The sequence below is a fragment of the Sciurus carolinensis genome, chromosome 3 (assembly GCF_902686445.1).
Source record: "Sciurus carolinensis chromosome 3, mSciCar1.2, whole genome shotgun sequence".
Classification (NCBI taxonomy): Eukaryota; Metazoa; Chordata; class Mammalia; order Rodentia; family Sciuridae; genus Sciurus; species Sciurus carolinensis.
Genome location: NC_062215.1, coordinates 51,898,884 through 51,920,805, shown reverse-complemented (window position 1 = coordinate 51,920,805; position 21,922 = coordinate 51,898,884). Strand labels below are relative to the sequence as shown.

The 21,922-nt window shown below is 56.6% G+C and overlaps 1 protein-coding gene across 10 annotated transcripts; it reads left to right on the top strand.

The window, feature by feature from the left end:
- The first annotated feature begins 64 nt into the window (after positions 1-64).
- Positions 65-21,497, top strand: Kdm6b (lysine demethylase 6B). Of its 10 annotated transcripts, none has more exons than XM_047543740.1 (24): positions 65-201; positions 6,959-7,071; positions 11,770-11,887; positions 12,181-12,329; positions 12,419-12,560; positions 12,758-12,856; positions 12,956-13,175; positions 13,265-13,357; positions 13,443-13,604; positions 13,688-13,879; positions 13,967-14,311; positions 14,399-16,602; positions 16,697-16,823; positions 16,925-17,030; positions 17,884-18,089; positions 18,198-18,262; positions 18,341-18,415; positions 18,513-18,661; positions 18,825-18,939; positions 19,031-19,218; positions 19,361-19,502; positions 19,980-20,106; positions 20,190-20,360; positions 20,478-21,497. In XM_047543740.1, exons 5-24 carry the CDS (start codon positions 12,424-12,426, stop codon positions 20,499-20,501), a joined length of 4,947 nt encoding a protein of 1,648 aa, XP_047399696.1. In that variant the 5' UTR covers positions 65-201; positions 6,959-7,071; positions 11,770-11,887; positions 12,181-12,329; positions 12,419-12,423; the 3' UTR covers positions 20,502-21,497. The 10 variants fall into 10 exon arrangements, with proteins under 10 accessions (XP_047399696.1, XP_047399702.1, XP_047399692.1 ...); XM_047543746.1 differs by having other exon boundaries at positions 11,766-11,887; positions 18,344-18,415; XM_047543736.1 differs by having other exon boundaries at positions 11,766-11,887.
- The last annotated feature ends 425 nt before the right edge of the window (positions 21,498-21,922 follow it).

Genomic DNA, 21,922 nt, shown 5'->3' with positions numbered 1-21,922 from the left:
GGGACTTCAGCGCGAGGGGCGGGACCACAAGAAGGGGGCGGGGCTGGGAGCGGGTGGGGGGGGTGCGAGTGTTTGTGTTGGAAAATCCAACTGCGCCACGGGGCGGAGCGGCCCCCCCAGCCCCGGCCTGGGAGAGGGGGGGCCCGCTCGACCCTCTAGAGAACTTGGGGACCCTAAACACGTGGGACCCCCCAGAACCAGGTAATGGGGAGCTGCGAGGGCGTCTGGAAAGAGGGAAACCATCTCCGCGCAAGGGGGCGGGACATGAGAGCCGCTGGAGGGTTAGAGCTGGGGATGGACGTTTGGGTCTCTGGAAAGGCTCTGGGAAGACAACTGGGGCGCAGAACATCCGGGTCCCCCAGAAGAGAGTGGCGTGGGGGTGGGGGAAGAACTGAGAGGCAGATATTTGGCTTCCAGATGTCAAGAGGGTCCAGAAAGGATTTCCTCTTCCCGACACTAGGGTGGGGCGGGCAGTCCTAACTGAAGGGCTAGACTGAAGGGCAGAGTTTGCAGACAGGTCAATGTGATAGCCTACTGAGGTCAGCTGTGGCCAGACTGGCATGTGCCTCCAGTCCTGGAGCCATTTCTTCTTCCAGTTTTTCCCACAGGTGGGATGTATAGTCTCGGCTCTCACCTTCTCACCAGTAGCCCCGAGAGCTCCAGCGGCAGCCTTCCCCCAACCCCACTGAACTTCCCTTCACTTGGCTTCTCCAGTTCGCCTCCCTGTCCTCCCCCGCCCCCGTCCTGCCCCTACTCGGCGGTCTTTAGACCTCGCCGGGTCCGGGCCCTTTTTAGTGCTGAACTTTTGCAGCGTAACCGTGAGATGGCGAGGACCAGACACAAACGTCCCAGAGCTGAAAGGCGTGCGGTGGGGGATGTAACCGTGAGAACAGTTGAAGCCCCCCGCCCGGGCTTGAGGAAAGGGTGGGCTGAGGCCCTCTTTGGACTTCCTGCCATCTAGGCCCCTCACAGGAAATTGTGGGCAGGAAAGCACTGGGCATGGAGTGGGAAGGGGGCGGGGGACTCAGTTTCAGCCTCTACGGGCTGTGTAAATAGTGGGGTTGGGGGTACGCGGATTGGTTACTAGGCAACGCAGATTCGCTTCCTGTCTGCTGTGGCTTGTGGCTGCGTCTTAGGGTGAGGGCTGGACAGAGTGGGGGGCTGGGAGACTGTGAGGAAAGTCTAGGGCAGGACGTCTAGTTCCCGGGCACGAAGAACCCTGGTAGGAAAGAGAGGAGACTGCCAGCTGCAGCGCGACAGAAATGGACTCCGAGGTTTAAGGGAGGGAGGCGGTACCCAGGCGCAGAGCTCAGTACGGCTCAGTCCCTTCCCGGGATTGCTTGCCCTGTTGCCAGAGTAACTGGAAAGCGAGACTCAGGAGCCTGATTCCCGAACTCTCCTCTGCCCAATCCGCGGCAGCGGACGAGGCTGACGTCACGATTCTAGAAGCCAATGGGGAGCGGGCACTATAGAACGACAGGAAGAGGGAGAGGGGGAAGAGGTGGCGGAAGGGAGGAGGTGGCTGCCCAGGATCCGCACGTGCACTCCCACACGCTCGCGCCCACCCCCCTCCCTCCACCGCACGCGCCGGAGCACCCCCTTGCGCCTGCGCGGCGAGTCGGGCGCTCCCCCCCCGGTCCCTGTCTCGAGTGTTTGCAAACTGGTCCCAGGCTACTCTCCTCAGTCCCTCTGGCCCAGACGTTTAGGTCGGCCTGCGCTTTTTCGCTCCATCTACCCTGTTCATGCCCAACTCCTTTTCGGAGGGCCAGCTACCTGTTTGCCACTACCCACCCAACAGCTGGCGCCCCACACTCCCAGGTGGGCTGGGCGGAGCTGTGGTTTCCGGCCCCACAGGCTGAGTCGCTGCCTTCCCCGGCTCTGGCTTAGGTTGCTTCCCAAGGGAAAAGGAGTGGGTACCAGCGCCCCTTCCTGAGGCTTTGCCTGCCAAGGCCCAGCTGTTATTGGCGAGGGAGGGCGCTGCGGGGAAGCCCCGTACGGCCCAGGTGACGCTTCTCAGGCCGTCACGCCCATTCTTCGCGTGAATTCCTGCTTTGATGTGCCCCAAACCCCTTCCAATCCCTAACGTTTCCTCTTCACTCTCCCTAGTGTTCTTTGCACATCTCTTGGCCCCTTTCGAACTGTCTGTCCCCGTATCCACTCGTCCTTCTCTGCTTCCCAGGGTTATATAACTCTTTCCTCTCGCCGTGTCCTGATTTCAACTCCACTGACTCCGCCCTGGAACAGCACAGGAGGGGAGGGAGAGTTGGGGACCCAGACAGATTCCGGCCGGCTGGGGCACAGGGGATCCCGCAGGTAGGAGACGGAGCCCTGTGGGACTAGATGCTCCATTCCCTGCCTCCTGCCCCCACCAGAGATCTCGCTCAGAAGAGAAAGGGCACAGTATCTCCGAGGGGCGTGTCGTAACTCCCGTCAGAAATGTGGGTTGGGAGGTCAGGGCTGGAGGCGGAGAGGAGGCAGGCGAGAAGACCGAATCCCTTGGATTGGAGTCGTATTGGGGCCAAAAGAGATAAGGGTAGAACGCCTGGGTTCCTTTCTTCATCTGCTTTTCGGGTACCCAGAATTCCTAAGGTTTTTTCCCAGGAAGCTTAGCCAGCGCCACCCTCCCCCGCCTCCATAGGGGTCAAAGGTCTGTGTTAGAGGTGGCCTAGGATGATGTCACCAGTGCACGTGCCCCGGGACGGTTGCCAGGCAATGAGGCCTCCTCCCCCTTCCATTCCCTCCCACCTCTAACCTGAATCCAATTCCAGTCCCGTGCCATCTCTTTCCCCTCTCCTTTCCCTTGGCCTTAGCATCCTGCAGGTGGGAAACCATGGCCTGGAGTTTTGTGAGGGGGAGGGGCACGGGTGTGGTGGTGTTGAAAGATGCCCCCATGTTGGACTGAGGGAACCTTGGGTTACTTTCCCCTAGATTGACACCAGAGAGTTTCCTCTCCAGGTCCCTCCCTCCTTGAAAGAACCTCCTACAACCCTTTATACTTTCCCACCTGCTGCATGGCCCAGATTCCTATTGCCCTCTTCCTAGTCTAGAGTTGAAATGGGAGTGGTTGCAAAGCATCTGCTCTTAGGAGAAGAGTTGTATGTGTGGGTATACACCCCAGCTCATCTCTGATGTCCCCTTAACTAATCGCTCAATCCCCTCCCCAAACTGAGAAAGGGCAAAGAAATAGTATTAGACTAGTATAGTATAAATAGTATTCTTGAAAAGTTACCTATACCTATTCTGTATAGGTAAATGGATCAGTTTGCGGCATCCCACTTGGAGAAGAGGGACTTAGTTGATAACTGTGGCTGCCCTTCTCTGTTAAGTGCTGGGTTTGGTGGTAGCATTGGAAAAAAATCAGTATCTGTTTCCATGTGCCTTAAGAGTTTGGGCTGTTAGGGCAGACCGGTATTCTAATCCCAATTCTGCCATTTAGTGGTTACTTAGACTTGGAAGAGTCACAACCTCTCAGAGCCCCATATTCTTAATCTAGGAAATTTAAATATTAATACCCACCTCCAGGCAGATGGGAGGGAAAAGATAATTTATACAAAGCACTTAGCACAGTTCCTGGCACAGAATAAACTCTGAATGAATGCTTGTTATGAAATACTTATTATTAAATGGTTTTAGTTGTTATTTTTATTATACTTGGTGGGCCTGCTCCAAACTACCTATGATCTTAGGAGTTAGTTAAGAGAGGAGTGGAGAATTTGTGTTAATTGTGTATGTGTGCTTGTGGGGGGGGCGGTGCTGGGGATTTGCTTTGACTGTTCTGTACACTTTACTTGATGAGGGCTTTAGTAAGACTTGTATTGCTTTCTTTAGGATTATTTCTTTTCTCTCTCTTGGAGAAGAAATAGCTAAGACTATTCTTTTGGCTGTGAAAATAAAATAATTGTGCTGTGGTTGGTGATTTTGAAGCAAGACCCCAGTCTTCCCCCACCCCCCATGTTGTTCTCTGGAGCCTTTCATTTTGCAAAGGGACTCCACAGTTTCCCTAGCAGGGACCCTGCTAGGCTAAGGGGTGTGTAAAAGGTTGGGGTGGGTGGGTGGAGAGAGACTTGTGCTGGGGGCTGGGGGGGCGGGTAGTTAAAGGAAGAGACCGGAAGGGAGGAGGAGGGAGCCTGCTGGTGGGGAGGGAGGGAGGGGAGGAGGTGGAGGAGGAGGAGGAGGAGGAGGAGGAGGAGGAGGAGGGAGGGAGGGGGTTGGGGAGAGCCTGCTACAGTTCTTTGTTTGACTCCGGGACTCGGGGACGGGGAGGAGGAGGGAGGGAGGCAGAGGCTGCAAGCGCCGGGGCAGGCCCAGGAGGCAGAGGAGGGACTGTCTCCCCCGCCCCCCCCAGCCCCCACTCCCCTCCCTGCTGCTTTCCCCCTCCCTACCCGGACTCTGGGGGCACCGCCGGGGGACAGACACCCAGCAGGTAACCCTGGCCTGGATCGCCCTCCCCCCTCTGATTTTCCTTCACACCCTCCCAGATGACCCCTTTCCCTCTTTCTGTCTCCCCAGTTTCCTCGGCCTTGCTTCTTTCCCTAGCCCTCCGGTTCCATCTCCCCCACTTGGGCTTGTCGCCCGCTGGCCGCGCCACCCACCGTCTTGTGCAGCCTGACTCCCTTCCCCTCGCTCCGCCTGTGCTCCCCAGGTCTGCCCGAGGCACCTTTCGGGGCTCTATCTTGCTGTTTCTCTGGGCTCTTCCCTTCAGACCTGTCCCCTGGGGCCGTGGGGGAGGAGGGAGTCCTTGTCCTTTTCTCCCCCAAGTTCCCTGCCCCCCCTTTCTCTTTCTAAGTGTCTCTAGGGGTCGGGAGAGAACCGGAATTTGGGGGGCCCTATGGAGGGGCAGGGGCTGTGTGTTACTGGGAAAAGGGGAGGTGTGTGTGTGTGGGGTGGGGAAGAGAAGCCGTTAGAGACCAAGCTGCTTCTGTGTTGTCCCTTTAAATGGCCCTCACATTTCTGGGGACTCTGTGTGTGTATATGTGTGTGTGTGTGTGTGTGTGTGTGTGTGTGTAGGGGTGGGGGTAGCTAGGCGCCTGCCTTGGGGGGCAGGGCCCTTGGTTTGTCCACACAATCAGGGGTGGTAATGATTTAAAGGGACAGCCTTGGTGTGGCCACTGCCACCCTATGCCGGCAGGAGGGGGAGCCGGCAGGGCCTGTCTGAGGAGGCTTGGCTGGTGAACAGGGCATTTGAGGCTGTCTGTTGCAGGGCCTGCCAGGTCTGGGATGGTGCTGTGCTGGAAGGTACAAGGAGGGGTGACAGCCTGCCTGGGGGGCGCTCAGTCAGGACCCCACTTTTGGGTCCATCTGTTCCTTGGCCAAGAATCCTTGAGTCCAAACTATGGAGTCTGTTGGCCATCAGCTGGGGGCCACCAGCAGGTCTGCTGGTCAGTAGCCTGCCCTGGGTGCTTTGGAGCTGGCCCTTCAGCTCCCCTTTTGTTGTTTGGTTCTGTGCACAAGAAAGCCCCAGCCCCTCCCCCAGCTCCCCCTTCCCGTTCACATGCCCGCCCCCCCCCCCAACACACACCCACCCCAGCTGTTGGACAGATGAATTACAGCCTCCTGTTTGGGGCCAGGGCTGGTGAGGGATTAGAGTTCTGGGGTTGGCCCTTTAAATGGCTTTGGCCCCTCCCCCACTCTGGTGTCCAGATGCCCCTTACACACCCCTTGATCACCTTGGCTGCCCCTCACTCTTCATCTTGGTCTTTCCTGAGACCTGCCCCCTCCCATCTGTAGGCTAGACCCCTGTGCCCCCTTCCCACAACACAACCACATGTACAAATGCTGACAACTATAGACATATAGTCCCTAGTCCTGTATTCTGAATCTCCCTGTTCTGGAGAGTTCCAGCCTCAAGCTGTTTTCCAACCAAAGGACCCTACTTGCCTTGTTTTCCCAGCCTGCAGCTGACCACTGCCCTGGCTGAGTGAGGGGCCTTGCTTGGGTCAGAAATAACCTCTCCCTGGGGGCAGTGTCATCAGCAGTCATGGAGACTTGCAGCACATTGCATCATGGAGGCTGGGGGCCAGAGGCCTGAGTCTCTGGGGCAGGGGAAACGATGGGGGCTGGAAGGCCAGGGAATGGAGAGACTAGACTGGGTGTTCAACCAAATGTCTGGGTCTGTAGGGGCTGAGAACTGTGGCTAGGGGAGCAGAACACGTAAGTCACTGAGAAGCAAGTCTGAGTTGAGGGTTGACTGAGTTCTGACCCCTGGATGGACACCTGATTCCTGGCCCTAGACTTAGGTTAAAAGACCTAGTTCTTTTTTTTCTGAGGGTTGAAGGGAAGGAATGGGCCTCTGTCACCTTCTTGGGTCACACAGAGGAAGGAGGTGATGGGGAAACAGGATATGTCCTTGGGGTAGGATGGAGGGGGGCTTGCAGCAGAGGTCACTTCCAGGCTCAGGCCCAGAGTTATAGTTCTTACAGAGGAGGAAGGCTCCTCCCTGTTGGGCCCGTTCATCTAGTCTGGCCACCTGTGCTGCTTGCCAAGACCTGCCTGCACCCGCCTAGGGGAAGGGGAGGGGGCAGAGTCCAGAGGGTGGGGTTGATTGTTTGGTGTCTTGATAAGGTTGGAGAGTGGAACCTTTTGGAGGAAGTACAGCTGAAGGAAGAAGGTCTGCATGCCTTGGGGCTAGAACTGAGACTGGCCTGGGTACAGCTGTCAGAGGCAGATGAAACTACTCTGAGGCTAGAGAGTCAGCAGGAGGGTCCAGTCAGTTGGTGCCCATTGTAGACTTACTCACATTCTGTAGCATGCTCCCTTACCATCTGGTCCAGGATGCCTCCTCAAGGAGAAGGTTGGAGGACCACTTTGGGGATGGCTTTTTCTGGTTTCCATGGAAACCACTTCTCCCATCTCATCTAACTACTACAGCCAGGTTTCTCCTCAGTGAAGCGGGCCAGGGAGCACAGGGAAATCTTCCAATCTCAGAGACCCCACTTCTAACTGACTTTTTTTCTTTTAGGTTCCCCCCATGCACCATGCCAGCCCCATAGCACTACCCACTCCACTGTGGTCTGCTGCACCCCACTGCTGGGGCACTGTTCTAATGAGACAGAGCATACCAAACTCCATCTGGTAAGTCCATTCCCTTGAGTGCTCCCCAAGTCCAACTCTGCACCCCATGTTTGAAAATGATCTGGATCATGCCAACTCCTCAGAATGGTCCAGTCCAACTTTGAGCTTCCCCCCACCTTATCTACTACCACCAAAAAAATATTCTACCTTATGCCAACTGAGCAACTCAGTTACTGATTGAATTAAGCTAGGATTTGCAAGCTGAAAGTAGATGTGAAATATAATAGAGGAAGTCTTCTTGGGAGGGAGAGGGCTTTGCTCCTGAAAGAGTTGTTGATAACTTACTTGGCTTATGAAGGATGTTAGAAATTGAGGCAGAGAGATATTGGAGATCACTGCCACAACACTATTGCCATGGCAATCTTAGCATTTCATCTTTCCTCCCAGATTCCTTTCTGTCCCTTTCTCTTCCTACTGCACTATAGTATTTGCTCCCTACACCCAAAGTCCTAATCCTAATCTTGTTTCCCTCCTTCCTTCTGCCAGTTCTGAGGCTCTGCTACACTCCTTTTCCCTTTATAGGAGAAAGAGATCTTGCCTAAGCCAGGGACTTAAGTTCCATGAGTGTGTGTTGCTCTTACCCATTACTCACTGAGTTTCTTGAGTGGGACTGTTTTCTTCTTATGTATCTCTCACTGTTTGGCATGATGGTTTGCACATTGGGGTGCCTCTGTGGATTTGTGTTGAATGAATGTGTTAACTGAATGAGTTTCATTGCCAAGAAACCTACAGCTTTTGAGATCTGCTGTACATCCTCCTACCCACACCTCTGAAGCACATGAGACATTTGGGATGATAACAGAGGGTAAAGCTGAGAGGGAGGCTGGCCCAGAACATGGCCTTTGAGGATAAGACCAAGTGAGAGAGAATAGGACAGAGGCAGCATAGAAGAGTGGCAAGAATGTTGCTCTGGAAAGCAGCTCAGCTATTCCAGTCACTTGCAGAATGACCTTGGTCAAGTTACCTAACCTCTCTGAGCCTCAATTTCCTCATCTGCAAAATGGGATAATCAAAGTGCTTCCAATAGTAAGTTTGGGGGAAAGGTGAAAAAAAAAAGTATGTAAAAATGCTTAATAGTGCCTGGCATCTAATAAGTAGTTACTAAATGCAAGCAATTATTGTCATAATGGGAGTTTCAGGGAGCTGTGAGGATAAGCAAGGATGTTAAGAAATGGGACAGACCTTGATTGAAGGTAGACAGACCCCTAAGTAATTGACTCACACAGAAGTATTGCTGATCCTGGAAGACGTCAGGATTCATGGGAGTGAGGCGAGGAGTCAGTGGGGTAGGCCTGCTCCAATGTTTCCCTGACTCTGTTCAGGAACATGAAGGCAAGCACAGAAGGGCATGTGCAGAGACACACGTGATCACCCGAGTGATGCAGAGGCAGACCCAGACAAAAGACCGAGACAGGAGCCAGGCAGACACACAGACAGAGACAGCCCCGCGGAGTCATGTAGACAGGGATAATGACAGGAACGCGTCAGACACAGGCACTGAAGAGACAAGATGAGCAGATATGCAGGTGCACGCGGAGACAGACACCGGGACTCACAGTCGACCTTGTCAGACAGACTGGTGAACACAGCGCCCAGTCAGAAGCAGACACAAGGCCCGCAGTGACACATAGCGGGCCGGGGCCAGCAGTGTCACTCCTTGATGGGAGGCGGGGAGGGGCCGGCGGCGGGGGAAGGCTGGGGAAGGGAATCCCGGGCGGGCGGTCTGCCCGGGTGGCTGAGTCACAGCATAGCCTCAGCCGGCGGCCCTCCCCAACACCTCCCCCTCTCCCAGGTAGAAAGAGAGCCTGTAACTCCTCGCTTCCACCAGGTAGAATGAGAATAGGCAGGGAGCGGGTTGTAGCGAGGTTCTGGACCAACCCCACCTCGGGCCTATTCAGTCTGCTATCTGCTCGGTAAAAACCCCATCTGCAGGGTCTAGTCCTTAGCGGTACTGTGAGTCTGCATGGGCACAGCAGGACTTTGACCATGCGTCCGGTGCGGCTGGGGTGCTGCGCGGGGGTTCCACCGCCTTAAGTCCAGAGAGAGTTAAGTGGGCGTGATTGATGGAGTGGTTCTCTCTAGGGGCTCTACAAGGAGGGGGCCGGTTAAAGTCCTGGAGTCCAGAGCCCGGATGGAGGGGGCGGAGCTGGGCTTTGCCGGGAGTGCCCGGATGGAGAGGGCGTAGCCTCGGCTGGAGCGGAATTAACCCCTTCAGAGCGGCTAGCTCTGGGGATTGTGGGTCAGGTTGGGGGACGCTGGAATGTCTGCTTCATAAGTGTGTCGCCCTCCCAGCCTGGCTCTGGCCACGCGCGTCTACCTCTTGTCTGTCTTCGAGGAGTCTGTGGGTGTCTTGTTTTGTGCCTGTCCGTGGTTGTCCTCTCCCTTTGGTTAGTATGGACACCGGGACTCGGGGAGGCTATTCTTACTCCAAAGCGAAAGTGGAGGTGAGAGTGTAGCTGACCGCCAGGGAACAGGTGTGAATGCGGCGGCGGGGCTGCCCGGCACGGGGAGCGCTGTCATGAGGGAGACTAGAGGGGAAATTCCGCCGGACCGGTCGTGAGCAGTGTGTGGGCTGAGGAGTTGTGTCTGCCTCTGACTGTGTGTCTGTGTGAGTTCAGGGAGGCGGGGGCTGAGTCAGTGGGAACAGGGGAAGAAGGTTTTCTGGTTGACTCACGCTCCGCCACCCCAAGCCTGAATCAGACCCTGAGGGTGGGCTTTGTTCGGGGGGGGGCAGGTGGGAGTTAGATTTCTGGGTCCCGGGTGGGAACAAGTATCCGAGGTAGCTGGCCAAAGTGAGTGTGATTAGTATATAGGAAGTTTTATCCTCAAGTGAGGGCTCTATATTCCCAGGTGCCGGCGTGAGGGTTTGTGAATAAAGGTTGAAGATGGGGGGCGGGTGGAGAGAGGAAACTCGCTAATTTAGGGAAAGCTGAGTCAGTTCCCCGTGGGAAAGGGGAAGTGGCAGAGGGGAAGTGTCATCATCACAGAAGGAGAAGCTTCATTTCCTGGTAACTGGCAGCGCCCTGGGCACTACTTCCCTAGCAGGGACCTGCTTCTGGATCTTGTGTCCCGGGTCCCTGTTTGCTCATGTCAGGTCCATGGGTTCCCGCAGGACTTGGGTGGGGGCAGCGAGCTTGTGCTCTGCTTGACCACAGTTAAGTGTTTACTTGTTCCAGGGCTTGGTGACTGATAGGAAGGCTGCTGCCTCTGGAGTGGAGAATTCTGACAAACTCCGTGTGAACTGCAGTGGGTCCTTGGGGCGCAGGCATCCCACCAGGGTTGGCCGCAGTGTGGCGCACCCTGACCGAGCACTTCCAAGCAAACAGTCGACCTTGCCCCTGCGGGAGGGAGGGCTGTTTTCACCAGAAACTCTTCTGCCCTTGTGGGCTTGGTGGAAATTTCCCTACAGCGCAGACTGTAACGCGAAGGCGAACTTTCCAGCCGCCCCCAGCCCCTCGCCACTCTCTCCCCCAGCTTCCTGCCGGGTTCTGGCTCCAGCTGGAGCGCTGGCCCCGCCCCCGCCGCTTTGTACTCGACTCTGCTCTCACCACTCTTTGTACTCTAAACTCTCAATGGACCGATCCTGGGGCCGAAGCCGGCTTTCTACCTGGGAGAGTGCGGGGTAGGCGGGGGACTTAGCTCCTGGGCTCAGAGAGGCGAGAAGGAAGAGCTGGGGTTACAGGGAAGGTGCCCAGGAGAGGGGAGTGCTGTGTTCACCGTGGGCCGCGCCAGCCCTGAGGGTAAGGGGTGGGGGTGGGGGTGTGAGGGAGGAAGTGAAACGGGTTCTGGGTTCTTTAAGGGAGTAGGCGGTGAGAGTGGGACAAGGGTGATGTCACTGCTCGTCGGGCCCCGCCCTCATCCCTCCCGAAGGACACCCCCCCTACACTTACACATACCGCTTCCGCTGCGCAAGTAGCCACGTCACGGGCAACCCCCGAAATCCCCCCTCCCTCGGGGGGTGGGGGCCACGTGGGCCGTGGGGAACCGCGTGGCCCCGGCGGGGAAAGGGCATAGAGGATACAGGAGCCACGAGAGAGGGGCCACTCGGGACCACGGAGCACAACTTCTAAGAAGTTGGTGTTAAAGAGGTGTGAGGGGGGGGTTCTGGCTTGGGGGGTCGGTTGGTATTGAAGACCCAGAGAGTCAGGGGAAGTGGAGGAGCTGAAAGAATTGGTATGAGATTGAAGAATTGACTGTGGTTTGGGACGGTGTCAGGCGTTGGGAATGGAGCTCTCTTAGCAGCACGGATGGGTTTGGGTGTCTTAGTTGTCGCGGCTATCTAGACTTAAGCAATTCAAAGTGGGCTCGGGGTGGAGAGGTCAGTCACTAGGCGAGGCACAGAGAGGAAGGGGAGTGATGTCTTTGTCTGCGTTTTGGATCCATCTGCCCCCCCATCGGTCCTGCGGTGTCTGGGACCTCCAACAGTTCTGTGGGTGCATGAGACTTGCCGGTAACGCCATCCCCCAGGCTTGCCCAAGCGTGCGACTCACCGTCTTCACCCTTGCGTGTCTTGCTTAGCCCACCTGCTTGTAGCTGTTGCCATGCTAGCCCGGGTATCACATCCGAGATGGGACCCTTGGTGGGAGCTGCCGGGGTCACATCGGGGTCACCCGGCGATCCTGTCTGACCGGCTCAGCTGCCCCTCCTCCCCAGGCGGCTGACTGCCGGGCTAACCTTACTCCCATTGGTTCCAGCCAGGCTGTTACTGAGGCGGAGACACGGGTGATGATTGGCTTTCCGGGGAGAGAGGAAGTCCTGTGATTGGCCAGATCTCTGAAGCTCGCCGACGCTTAGAGGACGCTCCCACCAAGGCCGGGTAAGCAGCAGCAATGTTGAAGTCCTGTGGGTCAGCAGGGTTGGCCCTGGAGTTGAAGCCTAGCAGGCAGCGCATCCACAGGGTCGCACCCACTGTCTGCTCCCTGCTTCTCCAAACTTACAGTTACACTATTTTTCTGGGCTTCCAGGGGCTCCTTAGGCTGGATGGGTCTCCCCTCAGACTCATACTCCCTGAACAAAAGCCAGACCTGTGGGTGCTACAGGCATCCCAATCCAGCCCCTGGGCCCTGTGTACTGGCCAACTCACTGCACTCTTTTTACTCCTGTCTGTAGAATTGGCTGTGAAAGTCTAGGGGCTGCCATCTGGGAACAGTGGGCACTCTTGTCAGCGGCTGGAGCCCGACCATCCTCCCAGCTTCCCAGAGAGCTGGGGCAGGGGGCCGTGCCCGATCTCCAGGGCTCCTGGGGCCACTGCTGACCTGGTAAGGGAAGGACGGACTGGGTTGGCTGGGTGTACACTGGCAGCTCTGCTTTTGCCTCCAGTAATAACACAATCTCATCTTCTACTTAGGCTGGATGCATCGGGCAGTGGACCCTCCAGGGGCCCGCACTGCACGGGAAGCCTTTGCCCTTGGGGGCCTGAGCTGTGCTGGGGCCTGGAGCTCCTGCCCGCCCCATCCCCCTCCTCGAGGCGCATGGCTGCCTGGAGGCAGGTGAGAACTTGAACCACCTCCCAGTACTCTTCTTCCTATCTTCTCTATCCGTCACTCTCTGTACCATTCTGTATGGGTTTCTACCATTATTGTGGGCTTCAGTACCATTTTCGGTTTTTCTTATTCTCTGTCCCCTAGTTCCTAGAGGACAAGACTGTTCCTTCTTGTGGTACATAATATACCTCTTCTTTTTCCAGATGCTCAGCCAGCATCGGGCAGCCCCCACTCCCTGCTCCCCTACCCACTTCACACGGCAGTAGCTCTGGACATCCCAACAAACCATATTATGCTCCAGGGTGAGTGGGGGATTCAAAAGTTCTGGGGTGGGATGTAAGACTGGGGCCTCAAAAGATTTCCCTGAAACCTAACCTTTCTGAGTCCCTTCTGTTCTTTAGGACACCCGCCCCAAGACCCCTCCATGGAAAGCTGGAATCCTTGCATGGCTGTGTGCAGGCATTGCTCCGGGAGCCAGCCCAGCCAGGGCTGTGGGATCAACTTGGGCAGCTGTATGAGTCAGAACATGATAATGAGGAGGCCATACGCTGTTACCACAGCTCCCTTCGATATGGAGGAAACTTTTCTGAGCTGGGACCCCGCATTGGCCGACTGCAGCAGGTGGGATAAGACAGGACCTAATTGGCTAAGAATGTGCCTTCAGCTCAGTGCCCCCACCTTATGCCTTTTTCTGCCTTTTGACCCCTCAGGCTCAGCTCTGGAACTTTCATACTGGCTCCTGCCAGCACAGAGCCAAGATCCTTCCTCCTCTGGAGCAAGTGTGGAACTTGCTGCACCTTGAGGTGAGCATGGGGCTAAGTGGGGCTAGGGAAGAGGGCTGGGCTAGGCCTGCACCCATGCCATTCTCTTACTTGATTTTGTTCTCAGCACAAGCGGAACTATGGAGCTAAGCGAGGGGGTCCCCCTGTGAAGCGAGCTGCTGAACCCCCAGTGGTGCAGCCTGTTCCTCCTGCAGCACTTTCAGGTCCCTCAGGGGAGGAGGGCCTTAGCCCTGGAGGCAAACGCAGGAGAGGCTGCAGTTCTGAACAGGTATGGTTATAGGTGGGCAAGCAGGCAGAGAGTACACAGGTCTGGGACAAGGAGTAGGATTCTCACACACTCTTCTCTTCTAGACTGGCCTTCCCCCAGGGCTGCCACTGCCTCCACCACCATTACCACCACCACCACCACCACCACCACCACCACCCCTGTCTGGCCTGGCTACAAGCTCCCCATTTCAGCTGGCCAAGCCAGGGCTATGGAGTACCCTGCACGGAGATGCCTGGGGCCCTGAGCGCAAGGGTTCAGCACCTACAGAGCGCCAGGTAAGCCCAGGTCTTTTGCTTGTGGCCTTTTACCTGTAAGTTCAGCACCTTCCATTCTTACCTTGCATCCTCATTTATCTCCCACAGGAGCAGCGGCACTCGCTGCCTCACCCATATCCATACCCAGCTCCAGCCTACACTGCGCACCCCCCCAGTCACCGGCTGGTCCCAGCCACACCCCCAGGCCCCAGCCCCCGCCCCCCAGGAGCAGAGAGCCATGGCTGCCTGCCTGCCACCCGTCCCCCCGGAAGTGACCTTAGAGAGAGCAGAGTTCAGAGGTCGCGGATGGACTCCAGCGTTTCACCAGCAGCAACTACCGCCTGCGTGCCTTACGCCCCTTCCCGGCCCCCTGGCCTCCCCAGTACCACCAGCAGCAGCAGTAGCAGCAGCAGCAACACCGGTCTCCGGGGTGTGGAGCCCAACCCAGGCATTGTGAGTGATCAACTATGGTGGAGAATGGGGTGGAGCTTTTATGAGGTGGCCAGAGCAGCACTCTGACCACTCCATCCTATATTGCAGCCTGGCGCTGACCATTACCAAACTCCTGCGCTGGAGGTCTCCCCTCACCAGGGTCGCCTAGGGTCCTCGGCACACAACAGTCGAAAACCGTTCTTGGCGGCTCCTGCTGCTGCTCCCCACCTGTCCCTGCCACCTGGACCCCCCTCTTCCCCTCCACCCCCCTGTCCCCGCCTCTTACGCCCCACCCCACCCCCTGCCTGGCTGAAGGGCCAGGCTTGCCGGGCAACCCGAGAGGATGGAGAGATCTTAGAAGAGCTCTTCTTTGGGGCTGAGGGGCCCCCTCGCCCTCCCCACCTTCCCCACCGCGAGGGCTTTTTGGGGCCTCCAGCCCCCCGCTTTTCTGTGGGCACTCAGGATTCACACACCCCTACCACTCCCTCAACCACCAGCAGTAGCAGCAGCAGCAACAATGGCAGCCACAGCAGCAGCAGCCCTACTGGGCCTGTGCCCTTTCCCCCACCTCCTTATCTGGCCAGAAGTATGGACTCCCTTCCCCGGCCACCCAGCCCAACACTGAGTCCCCAGGACCCACCTCTTGCACCCCTGACTCTTGCCCTGCCTCCAGCTCCTCCCTCATCCTGCCACCAAAATACCTCAGGAAGCTTCAGGCGCCCGGAGAGCCCCCGGCCCAGGGTCTCCTTCCCAAAGACCCCCGAGGTGGGGCCAGGGCCACCCCCAGGCCCCCTGAGTAAAGCCCCCCAGCCTGTGACGCCTGGGGTTGGGGAGCTGCCTGCAAGAGGCCCACGACTCTTTGATTTTCCCCCAACCCCACTGGAGGACCAATTTGAGGAGCCGGCTGAGTTCAAGATTCTACCGGATGGGCTGGCTAACATCATGAAGATGCTGGATGAATCAATTAGAAAGGAGGAGGAACAGCAGCAGCAGGAGGCAGGCGTGGTCCCTCCACCCCCGCTGAAGGAACCCTTTGCATCTCTGCAGCCTCCATTCCCCAGCGACACAGTCCCAACCACCACTGCTGCCACAGCTTCTGCCACCACCACTACCACCACCACCACCACCACCACCACCACCACCCAGGAAGAGGAGAAGCCACCACCAGCCCTGCCACCACCACCACCTCTAGCCAAGTTCCCTCCGCCTCCCCAGCCACAACCACAACAGCCCCCGCTGCCCCCACCAGCCAATCCAGCCAGCTTGCTCAAATCCTTGGCTTCTGTGCTGGAGGGACAAAAGTACTGTTATCGGGGGACTGGAACAGCTGTTTCCACCCGAACTGGGCCCTTGCCCACCACTCAGTATTCCCCTGGTCCCCCATCAGGTGCTACCGCCCCACCACCCACCTCAGTGGTCCCTAGCGCCCAGGGCTCCCCACAGCCCTCTGCTTCCTCGTCATCTCAGTTCTCTACCTCAGGCGGGCCCTGGGCCCGGGAGCGCAGGGCTGGTGAAGAGCCAGCTCCAGGCCCGGTGACCCCTGCCCAGCCACCCCCACCCTTGCCACTGCCCCCTGCTCGCTCTGAGTCTGAGGTGCTAGAAGAGATCAGTCGGGCTTGTGAGACCCTTGTGGAGCGGGTGGGCCGGAGTGCCATCAACCCAGTGGACACTGCAGACCCAGTGGACAGTGGAACTGAGCGACTGATGCCTTCTGCACAGACCAAGGAGGAAAGTGGTGGGGTGGTGGCTGTGGTAGCAACGGGACCAGGTAGTGGCAAGCGGCGGCAGAAGGAACATCAGAAGGAGCACCAGAAGGAGCATCGTAGGCACAGGAGGGCCTGTAAGGACAGTGTGGGTCGGCGGCCCCGTGAGGGGAGGGCCAAGGCCAAGACCAAGACCCCCAAAGAAAAGAGCCGCCGGGTGCTAGGGAACCTGGACCTACAGAGCAAGGAGATCCAGGGTCGGGAGAAGGCCCGACCTGATCTTGGTGGGGCATCCAAGGCCAAGCCACCCACAGCTCCTGCCCCTCCACCAACTCCTGCTCCCTCTGCCCAGCCCACACCCCCATCAGCCTCTGTCCCTGGGAAGAAGGCTCGAGAGGAAACTCCAGGGCCCCCAGGTGTCAGTCGTGCTGACATGCTAAAGCTGCGCTCACTTAGTGAGGGGCCCCCCAAGGAGCTGAAGATCAGGCTCATCAAGGTAGAGAGTGGTGACAAGGAGACCTTCATAGCCTCTGAGGTAGAAGAGCGGCGATTGCGCATGGCAGACCTCACCATTAGCCACTGTGCTGCTGATGTTGTGCGTGCCAGCAAGTGAGTTGGGTGCTCTTGATCCCAAGGCTCCGAACATGGCCAGGGGATAGGCTCCTCCCCATATCACCCTGGTGTTTCTGTCTTCCTCTCACAGGAATGCCAAGGTAAAAGGGAAATTTCGAGAGTCCTACCTTTCCCCTGCCCAGTCTGTGAAACCGAAGATCAACACTGAGGAGAAACTGCCCCGGGAAAAACTCAACCCTCCTACACCCAGCATCTATGTATGTGAGCCATGCGTCCTCTTGGACAGTGTTGGGGTGGTTGGGGAACTCAGAGCCTGAGGACAGGGCTCTGACTCCAGCTGCTCCTGGTCATCTCTCAGCTGGAGAGCAAACGGGATGCCTTCTCACCAGTGCTGCTGCAGTTTTGTACAGATCCTCGAAATCCCATCACAGTGATCCGAGGCCTGGCAGGCTCCCTGCGGCTCAGTGAGTATGGGAGGTGCAGAAAGTATGGGGAGGACTACAAGGATCTGGGATGTGTGGAACCCCCAGAAAATCCCCATAACTTGGAGATCCTGGACAATGACTATAGAGTTCTATAGTCATTGTACCCTATCACATGTAGGCTGTATTTGAGGAGTGCCGAGTGATGTGTCAGCCAGCCTCAGGCTTTTCTTCCTTTTGTCTTATCTGTCCCCAGCAGTGACCCACTGGGATGGGGATGTATCTCAGGTTCTATTTAGAATCACTTAGGATTTTCTTCATGATTAAGAATGAGCAGGGATGTAGCTCAGTGATTAGATCACTTACACAGCAGCAAAACAACAATAACGACAAACCAGATTGTAAACCCCAAAAGACCTATGGTTTGGATTTTGTTTTTCAACCTTTAATTGTGAAAAATGTGAAACATGGACATACAAAGGTCAGTCCTTTATACCCATACGCTTACCCTCACTGAGTTATTTGAAGCATATTACAGGCTTTCATTTGACTAAATTGGACACCATGATAATTTAAGCTGCCATTCACTGAGTGCCTACTGTGTGCTAAGTACTGTGCACATGTGGCCATATCCAGAAGTGAGGACTCTGGTCAAAGGACTAGGACCTGGAGCAGCCATGGGAGGAATGGGGCTGGCGAGGATCCAGAGAGGCTAGCCCTCTCAGCCTCAAAAATTTTGGGGCTTGGGTTCTTGCCCATTCCTTTGGGCTGAATTCTGCCAAACCTATGTCCATCCTGTCAGAGACTTGGGCAGTAGGAAAGGAAAGGGTGAATTGGGTCTTCAGTCCATGTCCTTTGCCTCTGCCCCGACTCCCTGCTTGGCCCTCCCTTGCAGACTTGGGCCTCTTCTCCACCAAGACGCTGGTGGAGGCGAGTGGTGAGCACACCGTCGAGGTGCGCACACAGGTACAGCAGCCCTCAGATGAGAACTGGGACCTGACTGGCACACGACAGATCTGGCCCTGTGAGAGCTCTCGTTCCCACACCACCATTGCCAAGTATGCACAGTACCAGGCCTCCTCCTTCCAGGAGTCGTTACAGGTGAGGGGGGATCATGGGTAGAAGGAGGTATGCCAGGATCAGAGGCTGCAGTGGGAGGGCTCCAGAAAGGTCACTGATTCAAGAATGCCTGCCTGTCTGGCTGAGCAGGAGGAGAAGGAGAGTGAGGATGAGGAGTCCGAGGAGCCAGACAGCACCACAGGAACTCCTCCTAGGTAAGGCATAGCTGTGTCTCTTCTCTGCATGGCTCCTGTTCCCTATGCCCTCTCCACCAACCTATGCTCTTGCTCCAGCAGCAGTGCACCAGACCCGAAGAACCATCACATCATCAAATTTGGCACCAATATCGACCTCTCTGATGCCAAGCGGTCAGTGGGGTTGAGGCAGCAAAACTGGGGCAGGAGTGCTGCTGGGCAGACAGTGTGGAGGTTACCCTCTCATTTGGGTTGCCCCCTTGCCCCACAGGTGGAAGCCCCAGCTGCAGGAGCTGCTGAAGCTGCCGGCTTTCATGCGGGTAACATCCACAGGCAACATGCTCAGCCACGTGGGCCACACCATCTTGGGCATGAATACCGTACAGCTGTACATGAAAGTTCCTGGCAGCCGAACACCAGGTGAGCTTCTGGCTGAGCTCACAGAACCAAGCACAAAGTGCTCTGCTCGGGAGGAGGGACTAGCGGCGGCCTCAGCCATCAGCCAATAAAGGCCAAAGGCGGCGTTACCCAGAGCACAGGCTTCTGTCAGGCCAGTCATGCCGTTCTCTGTCTCCCTCTGCAGGCCACCAAGAGAACAACAATTTCTGCTCCGTCAACATTAACATTGGCCCAGGTGATTGCGAATGGTTTGCAGTGCACGAGCACTACTGGGAGACCATCAGCGCCTTCTGTGACCGGTGCGCACTGTCCCTTCTCTAGTCACCCCACTGCTTCCCGTTCCTAGGTCCCCAAGGTTCCCACCTGACCCTTTGTCTGCCCACATTGCAGGCACGGCGTGGACTACTTGACGGGTTCCTGGTGGCCAATTCTGGATGACCTCTATGCTTCCAATATCCCTGTGTACCGCTTTGTGCAGCGCCCTGGAGACCTTGTGTGGATTAATGCGGGAACTGTGCACTGGGTGCAGGCCACTGGCTGGTGCAACAACATTGCCTGGAATGTGGGGCCCCTCACCGGTGAGAGGGTGGGACCCATGGGGTGTGAGTACTGTTGGGGTGGAGTGGTCTTGGAGGGCGGCCCAGCTACCATGGAAGGGGCTCAGGCCTAGGTGGCTGGGGGCTGTTTAAGAATATTGTGGTGACTCCCTCTGGCCTGCAGCCTATCAGTACCAGCTGGCCCTGGAACGATATGAGTGGAACGAGGTGAAGAACGTCAAATCCATTGTGCCCATGATTCATGTGTCCTGGAATGTGGCCCGCACGGTCAAAATCAGCGACCCCGACTTGTTCAAGATGATCAAGTGAGGGCCCTGTTTGGGTGGGAGCCCACCTCCACCTGATCTAGTCCCTGCTTTTGTTCTTGATATCTGGCTTTACCCTATTCTTTACCTGTTTCTCCATCCATGCCTGCAGTGTGCCCACAGTGTTACTGTACTGGGGAGACTGGCAAAGTTCCTACCCTCAGGACTTTTATTTTCCAAACAGGCAAAATAGGCAAAACTATTTGAAATTTCTAATTATTATTTTATTTTTATTTATTTTTTGTGGTACTGGGGATTGAACTGAGACCCTGGAGCAGGTTAAGTTAGGCAAACATTCTACCACTGAGATACATCCCCAGCCCTTGAAATTTAAACTGACATGCCCAGGACAGTGGATGTGACCCAGCCATGAAGAGGGAAGGCTCCCCAGGGGAAGTCTATGGGGCTTTCTGAACTCTGACCCCATGTGCCCATGCCCCAGCCTTGTGTCAACATCTCCTCCGGGTTCCTCTCCAGGTTCTGTCTCCTGCAATCCATGAAGCACTGCCAAGTGCAACGTGAGAGCCTGGTGCGGGCAGGGAAGAAGATAGCATACCAGGGCCGAGTCAAGGACGAGCCCGCCTACTACTGCAACGAGTGCGATGTGAGTGAAGACGCTCTCCCTCTCCCCTGCCTGGGGCCCACCGTGGCCAACCCTGCTGGTGACTGACAATTCCTCCTGACCAGGTGGAGGTATTCAATATCCTGTTCGTGACGAGTGAGAATGGCAGCCGCAACACATACCTGGTGCACTGCGAGGGCTGTGCGCGGCGTCGCAGCGCAGGCCTACAGGGCGTAGTGGTGCTGGAGCAGTACCGCACTGAGGAGCTGGCTCAGGCCTACGACGCCTTCACGCTGGTGAGCGCTAGAAGCGTGGGCTAGGGGCTCAGGAACGGACAGAGAGGGCAGCCTGGGGCCAGTCAGTGCTGGCACCTGAGCCCCGGTTCACTTTTCTGTCCACTTTTCTCTCTGCAGGCCCCCGCCAGCTCGTCGCGATGAAGCCGGATGCCCCGCTCGCCTGCCCGCCCCGCAGGGCGCTGTGGGGCCACCAGCACATGCCTGGGCTGGACCTAGGTCCCGCCTTTGGCCGGGAAGGGGGTCGGGCCCAGCCCTTCCACCCTATTGGCAGCTCCCCTCACTTAATTTATTAAGAAAAAAATTTTTTTAAACAAATATGAGGAAAAAAGGAAAAAAAAAAAAAATGGGAGACGGGGGAGGGGGCTGGCAGCCCCTCGTCCACCAGCGCCTCCCCTCACCGACTTTGGCCTTTCTAGCAACAGACACAAGGACCAGGCTCCGGCGGCGGCGGGGGTCACATACGGGTTCCCTCACGCCTGCCAGTCGCCCGCCCGCCCGCCCGCTGATGCACGCGGCTAGTGTATGTACATAAATGTTAAGGCAGCCGAGGTTTTTAATGAGATTCTTTCTATGGGCTTTACCCCTCCCCCAGAACCTTTTTTTTTTTTTTTTACTTCCAATGCTAGCTGTGACCCCCGTACATGTCTTTTTATTCACTTGGTTATGATTTGTATTTTTTTGTTCTTTTTTGTTTGTTTTTGGTTTTTAATTTATAACAGTCCCACTCACCTCTATTTATTCATTTTTGGGAAAACCCGACCTCCCCCATCCCCCAAGTCATCCCACCTGCCCCTCCGGGGACTGCCCCCCCCCCCACCCCGGGCTGTCCCCGCACCCCAATGTGTGTCCTCCGGGCTCAGCCCGTCGGTCTTCGCCAGCCCGTCCGTCCGCGGCTCCAGCCGGGCTCTCATGGTGCTCAAACCCGCTCCCCTCCCCTACGTCCTGCACTTTCTTGGACCAGTCCCCCACTCCCAACCTGACCCCAACCCCGCCTGAGGGTGAGCGACTCCTGTACTGTAGGGGAAGAAGTGGGAACTGAAATGGTATTTTGTAAAAAAAAAATAATAATAAATAAATAAAAAAATTTAAAAGTTTTAAAGAAAGAACTATGAGGAAAAGGAACCCCGTCCTCTCCAGCCCCGGCCAATTTTTAAAACACAGACCTTCTTCACCACCCCACCTTTTTTTTTTAAGCGTGAAACAGCCCAGGCCCACGGCTTCACTGGGGCAGGGACACCCCAGCGTGAGCTTGGGGCTTTTTGTTTTTGTTTTTTCCTCCCCGCTGGGGCTGCGGAGGGGTGGGGGGTTTACAGTCCCGCCCCCTCGCACTGCACTGTCTCTCTGCCCTAGGGGCAGAGGGGTCTTCCCAACCCTATCCCTATTTTCGGTGATTTTTTTGTGTGAGAATATTAATATTAAAAATAAAAGAAGAAAGAAAATCCTGTTTTGATAACGTGCTGGTGATAGCAGGGGAGCGTACCGGGAGGAGGGCCGCAAGAACATGATTGATGGGGAGGGACTGCGCAGACCCTGGCAAGGCGAGCCCCTCCCAGGGGCGCCTG